The sequence below is a fragment of the Neovison vison genome, chromosome 5 (genome assembly GCF_020171115.1).
Source record: "Neovison vison isolate M4711 chromosome 5, ASM_NN_V1, whole genome shotgun sequence".
In the NCBI taxonomy this organism is placed as follows: domain Eukaryota; kingdom Metazoa; phylum Chordata; class Mammalia; order Carnivora; family Mustelidae; genus Neogale; species Neogale vison.
Genome location: NC_058095.1, coordinates 20,902,064 through 20,911,052, shown reverse-complemented (window position 1 = coordinate 20,911,052; position 8,989 = coordinate 20,902,064). Strand labels below are relative to the sequence as shown.

The 8,989-nt window shown below is 45.7% G+C and overlaps 1 protein-coding gene across 1 annotated transcript; it reads right to left on the bottom strand.

Moving 5' to 3' along the window:
- Positions 1-2,172: 2,172 nt before the first annotated feature.
- LOC122907605 (keratin, type I cuticular Ha3-II-like) lies at positions 2,173-8,743 on the bottom strand. Its single transcript, XM_044250417.1, has 7 exons — positions 8,384-8,743; positions 5,879-5,961; positions 4,750-4,906; positions 3,673-3,834; positions 3,453-3,578; positions 3,107-3,327; positions 2,173-2,299 (listed from the first exon to the last, which is right to left on the bottom strand). The coding sequence occupies exons 1-7, from the start codon at positions 8,729-8,731 to the stop codon at positions 2,173-2,175; spliced, it is 1,224 nt and encodes a 407-aa protein (XP_044106352.1). The 5' UTR covers positions 8,732-8,743.
- Between the last annotated feature and the right edge of the window lie 246 nt (positions 8,744-8,989).

The following is an 8,989-nucleotide window of genomic DNA, read 5'->3' as shown; positions in this document are numbered from 1 at the left end:
AATGTGTATTAACACAGATAAATCTCAGAAACACACTGTTGAATGGAGTAAATTAATGGTAACATCTATACCACTTATATTTTCTAGCTTAAACTGCTAAAGTGAAACACACACACACACACAGTATATGGAGATAACCATGTATAATTTCTAGAAATGTTTTAATTGGAGAATGATACACCATCAAGTTCAGAATAGCAATTACCTCTAGGGCGGAGTGGGGAGAGGAGGATGGATGAAGGTGGAGTTTTATGTCAACCTGTAACCAACCCGAAACCAAACCAACCATCCAAACAAAGAAACAAAAAAACCCACAGTAATGGCACAAACACAGCACAAGGTTAAATCTCTTAAATCTTGGTTGTGGATTTATAGGTGTCTTATTATTTTTTGTACGTTCAGGTGTTTGAAATATTTCATAATAAGCAATTTAAAATAAGAAATAGTGGCAGTGCCTTGTTATGCCGTTGCAAATCATAGGTCCTTGGCAGTGGACTTCAGCACCATGTGTCTTGCCCCCTATGTGAGGTCAGTAGTAACACTGAACTCCACCCAGACATCTCAGAAATCAGTTTGGCTGCGTTCTAGGACAAAGTGATTTCCCCGACACTCCTTTCTCTGCTTCACCAAAGAAAGCAAGCCCCGTGGCGAAGACCAAGCCTCAGGACCGCCTCCTCCAGACCCACATGTCCCACTGACAAAGCCTTGTCTAACATGGAGGCAAAATTTTGTTTGATGCTGTGCACGTTGAACAATAAGAAAAGGTGTATTTCCTTTGCTGACCAGTTGGAGCTCTTGCAAGGCAGAGAACTGGGCAGTTGGGAGGCACATCTGGATAAGGGAGCTCTAGCAGCACCCAAAATATGAACAACAGCAGAGTGGACACTAAGAGAACCAGAGTATGTTAAGACAAGGATTTAGGACCAAGGTTGGAGCAGCCATCGTCACAGCAGTGGGACAGAGCACCAGCTTCATCTCAAGGAGAGAAGACCTAACTGGCAGTTTAGCCCAAGACAGGACAGTGGCCTTGCACGGGCCACAGTGTGTACAGCTGTGGGAGCTATCAGGCATGGCCAGACATCAGTAGACACCAGCAGGGGCAGGGCACCAGCCTAAATGTCACTTTAATACTGGCAGAGACCAGAGACTTAATATCCTAGTTGGGGTATGGAAAGGAGCTAGGTCCCAAAATCCAATTTTAGTCCTTGTGGTTACAAAAGTCAAACAGGAAGAGAAACACTTTAAAAAATCTGTCAGATATTACTCAGATATAAGAGATGCCCTTTTTACTGTTCCAAATTCTATTTCCCGAAGGAGAGTTTCTGGGGTGCTGAGAGCATCATCTCTCCCCATTGTGACAGTGTTGAAGAGTAGCTAAGACCCCAGTGCTTCTTACGGGTGGGTTTCATTCCCTCACAGTCATATCATACTGACCATGGACTCTAAGCTCCTTATTATGTGAATTAGAAAGAAAATGAATCATACAGCTCCTTATACTTGGTTGATGTTCGGTAAATGTAAATTCTGTCCCTCTTCTGGCAGGCACTTGGAAAGAAAAAGTGGAACTTTCTAGAAATGTTAACCATGGTGCCATATTGAGTCAGCTCCCATAGTGAATATTCATGATATTTGGATGAGGCTTCTTGCCTTAGTGGCCCCACTGGTTCCTGGCCGGCCCAAGTGGACGCCAGGCTCACTGCACCTAATGAATGTTAATTAATGGTGATGAAGCCCTCTGGGGAGAGGATTAATGACACAGTCCTCCTATGCTTTCAAGTGGCTTTATAAGAAGCACATACAGAGTGAACACTTTGGAAAGAATGAATACAAATGAGCCCCATCACTGCTTTGCAAGAGGAAAGTTTATTAGGTCTACAGAGGGATTTAGGGACCTGCGAGGAAGGTCAAAGCAACAGAGAGAACCACAACACACCTGGTAGGGCACCTTTGCAGCCCAGTCCTATCAGACCATCAGGTCACAGAATAGAATGAAGGGGATCGGGTGGGCTCAGCTCAGAGTCAGGCCACACCTGGGCATTTTCTCTCCTTCCAGACCATGATTTATGAGGCTGTCTGGGGCTGCTTCTGTGGTTGGTGCTTGTTAGAGAAGCAGGGCTGGTCCATCGATGGTCCTTCTGTCTTCATGCAATCCTCTTGCTGGCCCCAGGGTATCTAACATCCAAATGTGTTGCAGGGCCCACAGCGGGAGCGTGGGCCACATGGGGTGCAGGGATTGGTGACACAGGGTCCGATGGGCCTGTCACATGCATTGGTCGTGGCACAGGGGTTGCAGGGCAGCCTAGGAAACAGAATTAATAGTTGGTCAGCGTGAGAGGGATAATTTTTAAAAGGAGAGAGCTCAACCCAAGGAGACAGAAAACGTAGAAACCATTCTCTGACATCTTAGGAAGTCAAAGCCTTATTTGCATTGCTCCTTTACAGAGCTCTGAGACAGTGGCAGAAAAGAGCAAAGAAGACTGAAGTTGGCATTCCAGCCCTCATTCTATTACTCTGGAGTCATACACAAGTGACTTCACCCCTCAAAGCCTCGGCCTCCTCGCCTTTAAGATGGGATTGGTAATACCTACCACACAGACTGTGTTTATGAAAATACTGTCAGGTGCTGAGTGCTGTACTCTGTGAGCTAATGAATTGTCTTCTTGTTCAGTATTCAAATGCTCATCTACACTGGTTATACTGTCCCCATTCTGCCTGTCTCAAATGATTGCAACAAGGATCAGTGAGACAGGGAAAGTGTGGGTTAAACCCAAAAGACTATTCAATATATTTGATGGTCACTGCATTTTGTTTTTCCTTTTGTTGTATCAGGCCAACCGTGAAGGTACAAAACTTTATTTATGCATCAGCCTCCAAAAGCTCACCAGTTGGAGAAAACAATCAAGTCTCACAGCATCTTTTGGAACAGAAAATACCTTTTGGCCATATAATGACAGCAAAAAATACCCTCCATGGTACACTACTGCAAAGAAAACTCTGGTCGTTACAGACATATTGGCTTCTGGAACTTCACCTGAAAACTCTCTGTTTTGTCCTTGAGTAAAACCGTGTGTGTGCATTGCAAGGGTATGGCCTGCTGGCTACTCACTTGCAGTCCTCGCTCTCCAGCAGGCCCCGGTACGTGTTGATCTCGCACTCCAGCCGGGCCTTGACGTCCAGCAGTACCTGGTACTCCTGGTTCTGCCGCTCCAGGTCACACCTGATCTCAGCCAGCTGGGACTCCACGTTGGTGATCATGCATTGCAGCTGGGACAGCTGGGAGCTGTAGCGGGCCTCGGTCTCCGTCAGCGTGTTCTCCAGGGAGTCCCTCTGTGTGGGGAACATAAGGCAGGTCACAGAGCCGCTCCTCAGGGAGCTTCTCCATGAGGTTCCAGAGAAGCCCCTGACCTTCACGAGGTCAGGAGAGTGTGGACAGTACCCTGAACAGCACCCACCAGGTTGTGCTGGGCCTGCAGCTCGATCTCCAGGGCGTTGACCGTGCGTCTCAGCTCAATGATCTCCGCCTGGCAGGACTGCAGCTGCTCCGAGCTGGACACCACTTGCTTATTCAGCTCCTCGGTCTGAAACAGCACAGGAGAGAAGACAGGGTCAGACCCTGCCTCAAGAGCCCCAAGGGGTCAAGGGTCCTGAGCGGCCAAGTGCTGAGATGCCCACCTGGGTGGTGAACCATTCCTCCACATCCCTGCGGTTGGTCTCCACCAGAGCCTCATACTGACTCCTGGTCTCGTTAAGCACGCGGTTCAGGTCCACAGTGGGGGCTGCGTCCACCTCCACATTGAGGCGGTCTCCGATCTGGCAGCGCAGGGTGTTGACTTCCTGAAGGAGGAAGGGAAAGAATGAACCCACTGGGAAAAAAGTCTATAACTAAACTCTCTTTGATTGAGTCCAATGTGGTGAGGAGAAGATTGCAGTGGAATTAGGAACTATGAGTTCAAGCCCACTTGACATAAAACAGCTAAGTTACCTCTGTGAGTCAGGCCTCCTGTCTTAGTGTCTCCTCATCTGCATGATGAGGCAGCTTGAATAAGTGATTGCTAATATTCCTTTCCAACCCAAAGATTCTCTCATTTCTTTCTGGTTTTCCCTTTGCTCAGTGACAAATCTGGCATGGTATCTAGTTTATAATTATTGCTCCTTAAACATAGAGAAACCAGGGATAACTCCTCCATTTATTTCATGGTCTTCTACTTTTATATACTATCTACTTGGGATAGTCTCCTTTTCTTCAAAACATCTAATCTTCAATATAGGCATCTGACATCCTACTATTATTACATTCAACCATGAAGTCTGAGTCAACCATTATTTAAATTCCTTCATCTCTCTCATTTTTCCCATCTACCTATCCATCCACCCATCCATCCATTGGGTTCTAGTATCTAGGTAACATATGATATGAGGAAGTTTGCTGTCCCCTTCTAGCCTTGGTCCTTAATTTGGCACCTTCAGAAGATAAAAGATTTTGTCAAGCCGTAGGAAGTACATTAAAGATCTTTGTGTGGACTATTGGCCATATATATGGCCCCAAGGAGAAATAAGTCAGCTGACCACACTCTTTAAGGTAAAAGAGGTAAACTTATGACTCATTCCACCAAAATCCCCCAAATGTGTTTTGAGCAAGTAGCAAAATGTTGTGTTAGCTCTAGGGTGCTTAGCAAAGACCAACCTTATCCTGCTCAGGAAAGGTATGGAGCACTCCGTATGGGATGATGGGGGCTGGGACTCCCTCACCTGCTCGTGGTTCTGCTTGAGGCTCAGCAGCTCCTCCTTCAGGGACTCCACCTGGGCCTCCAGGTCAGACTTGCACAAGGTCAGCTCATCGAGGATCCTGCGCAGGGCATTGATGTCCGATTCTACAAGCTGCCGCAAGCCCAGCTCTGTCTCATACCTGCACACATGGCAGAAGTTGTAGGAGAGTCAAAAAAGAAGACTTTTTCCAGGACTTTACATGGTCGACCTAGTCAAATTCATTACATTTTGAAAGTTTTTGAATTTTTCTCAAAATTCCCTTTTTGGAAGGGGAAAAATATACCACCGTGCTGCGTAAAAAGACCTATTTCCTCCCTGAGATCCACAGAGAAGGTATTGATGGGGGGACCTCTGTAGTTTTAATCTGATATTAACTGCATTTGTTTTAAGCATTTGCTATGGATTAAGCCCTATCTTTCTTCTTTAAGTGAGTTAGTGAACTTCATAAGCCTGTTATACAGATTGTCTCACCATCCTTTCCAACCACCTTGAAAGCAACCTGATCTTGTGATAAAAGCACAGAAGTTGAAATCAATTAGGTTCAGCCTGATAGTCATGACCATGGATAAATTCCTTCATGTCTCTGAGGCTTGATTTCTTCATCTATAAAATGGAAACCAAACTAACACTTCACACGGTTGGTCTGAAGATGAAGAAATGACATAGTAATTACAAATACGTTGCAAGCTATAAAGTCCCACAGAAAAATGCAAAGGATTCTTATGATTGTAATGATCACACCTTAAAAAAATTACATTCTGAAATGGATTTTGCCTCCTATTTTTGTGATGTAATAACTTTTTTCTGATGGGCTGATAGTGATGACCCTATACTAAGACGCAGGTGTGAAATTTACTTTTATACGTGGTTCACGTAGTAAGTTGAAAAAGAGAAAGAATGGGTGATTTCTTTCACTCCTTAAAAATAAGGTGAAAACACAGCATTCTTTCATTCAGAGAGGAAACTGTTATTTAACCTAACTAACCCAACGCAAGGATCCTCCTAATGCCATCCCCAAAATTTCTGCTTACGCACACCCAGGACAGAGTTCATCATGTTGCAGGTCAGCCTGTCCATTACTAGATTGCTCTGATCATTAGAAAACTCTTACTTCGTTCTGAAGTCATCTGCAGCCAGTTTGGCATTGTCGATCTGCACCACCAGCCTGGCGTTCTCAGACTTGCTGCACAGTATCTGAGGGCACAATTCATTATGAAAGGGGTTATACTAAGAAGGAATGCATTGTACCTTAAAGTGAAAAGGTGTTTTGTTTTGTTTTTTTCAAATACACATTCCTGCCAAATAGCTTTGAGTCTTCTCAGAGTTTCAGTTTGGGGATAAAAGGAGGATTAATTAATAGCACTGTTCATTTCAAAACATGGAGAAATGTATTCTTTGTCATGAATTCTTCTCTCCTTGGTCTGCCTCTGGCTTCCTGAAGGAATTGAGCTTACTGGATATTGAGCCTTCCTTAGAGTGACCTACATCTACATTTGCTTAGAAATAAGCAAACTGGGATGCTAAACCCAGAAAAATCCTAGCCCAACCAGAACTGACTGGTTTTTCTACCCTCACATTCGTTGTTCCTGTCCTGCTGACCTCTTTCCACTCTCCGTCATATTGCCCTGTCCATGCTTTTGCACAGAGCTTCTCCCTCTGTCTGGAATGCTCAGGGATGTCCTCACCCACCTAGCAAGACCCCTTGCATGACCCACGTTCTCCTCCACCCCTCAGCTGCTGCAGGGGGTCACCTCCTCCATGCACCCCCCAACAGTACTGCAATTAGCCAGTTACGCTTCTCCCCTTCAACCCAGCCATGTCTGTCTCCCTTATTAGACTGTGAGCTCCTGAAGGAAACAGACTGTCTCACACTGTCCTTTATCCCTCACTCATGTACTGTACCTTGTATTCAGTAAATATGGGCAAATGAAAGCATGGTCTTCAAATTGCATGGCCCCTTCCTGGCATTCACTTTGCTAGCACTGCTGAGCAGTGGACAGTTAATCTTCTTGGAGAATTAAAGGCTTGCACCATTGAGTAAAAACTCCTACTCATCCATCTAACCCTGCTCAGATATTCCTCTTCTGGGAAGCCCTCCCTGACCTATACCATACATTAAGTCCCACCTCCATGCTCGCTCTTTACTTAGCCCCACTTCTACTCCTGCATTTCTGGCCCTGAAATTCTCACCTGCGTGCTTGCTTTAGTGAATGGTACAGAGTCTGAGTATATTAGTGAACCTTATGGGGTCAACAGTTCTTTTACTTTACTCTGGACATAGTCTCTTGCAACAGACTTGGAAGGCTTTAAACATTTGAGGATCCCGGCATCAGGGAAATACAAATCAAAACCACAATGAGATATCACCTCACACCAGTCAGAATGGCTAAAATCAACAAGTCAGGAAATGACAGATGCTGGCGAGGATGCGGAGAAAGGGGAACCCTCCTACACTGTTGGAGGGAATGCAAGCTGGTGCAACCACTCTGGAAAACAGCATGGAGGTTCCTCAAAATGTTGAAAATAGAACTGCCCTATGACCCAGCAATTGCACTACTGGGTATTTACCCTAAAGATACAAACGTAGTGATCCAAAGGGGCACGTGCACCCGAATGTTTATAGCAGCAATGTCCACAATAGCCAAACTATGGAAAGAACCTAGATGTCCATCAACAGATGAATGGATCAAGAAGATGTGGTATATATACACAATGGAATACTATGCAGCCATCAAAAGAAACGAAATCTTGCCATTTGCGACAACATGGATGGAACTAGAGCGTATCATGCTTAGCGAAATAAGTCAAGCGGAGAAAGACAACTATCATATGATCTCCCTGATATGAGGGAGTGGTGATGCAACATGGGGGCTTAAGTGGGTAGGAGAAGAATCCATGAAACAAGATGGGATAGGGAGGGAGACAAACCATAAGTGACTCTTAATCTCACGAAACAAACTGTGGGTTGCTGGGGGGAGGGGGGTTGGGAGAAGAGGGGTAGGGTTATGGACATTGGGGAGGGTATGTGCTTTTGGGTAAATTGGAAGGGGAGATGAACCATGAGAGACTATGGACTCTGAAAAACAATCTGAGGGGTTTGAAGTGGCGGGGGGGGGGGGGTGGGAGGTTGGGGTACCAGGTGGTGGGTATTATAGAGGACACAGCTTGCATGGAGCACTGGGTATGGTGAAAAAATAATGAACACTGTTTTTCTGAAAATAAATAAATTGGAAAAAAAAAACATTTGAGGATCCACTTAGGAAATGACTAGTTTTAAGAAATAATTCAGATGCATATTTTTTAATGCTATAGACCTAAAAATAAGACCAAGATATCATAATAGAACTAAAAAATCAGGCACTCTGGTTTTAGTAAGAAGCAACATAAGATTGCTATGACTGATCATAGTCCAATGTCTTACCCCATCCCAGTCCATAGTCTTACCTGTGGGGCTTCCCCAATAGATTTTCTAAGATGATTTGATACGTCCTACCTAAACCAATGCAGTCAATATCTCTATCATCGCAGCTTTGAATGGTCTTAGATCCATTTCAGAAGTTGGTATGTTAAATTTAAATAGTTAACTAAATAGGCAGTGTGGTGGCCACCCCCTCACCTTCTGCTGGAGCTCCTCGATGGTCCGGAAGTAGGACTGGTAGCTGGGACACACGAAGGGCACCTGCTGCTGGCACCACTCCCGGATGCGGCTCTCCAGCTCCGCGTTCTCCCGCTCCAGCTGGCGCACCTTCTCCAGGTAGCTGGCCAGGCGGTCGTTCAGGAACTGCATAGTCTCCTTCTCGCTGCCATTGAAGGAGCCCTCACAGAACCAGCCGCAGTTGCCCACATTGGCGGGGATGTTGCAGGCTCCGGGCAGGGTGCAGGTGTGGCAGCTGGGGGGCACACAGGGCCGGGAGCAGCAGGTGGAGCGGCAGCTCACATTGGGCAGGCAGCAGTTGTAAGGCATGGTGCTGGAGGGAGTGGAGCTCTGAAGGTCAGTTTCAAAGGCTGGTTCCTCTCTCTGGTGTAAGCCCTGGTCTTTTCCAGGACTTTATATTCTGTCAGCCATGGGTGTGGTGACCACATGCACCATTACCCTCTTTTACCCCATTTACCCATTTTTCCATTTGTTATTTAGCCACCTCACTCGAGTCCTTTACCTCATAAAATGCTTTGCCCTGGCTTCCTGCTAAGTCAGGACTCCTCACCAATTATGCTGGTTGGT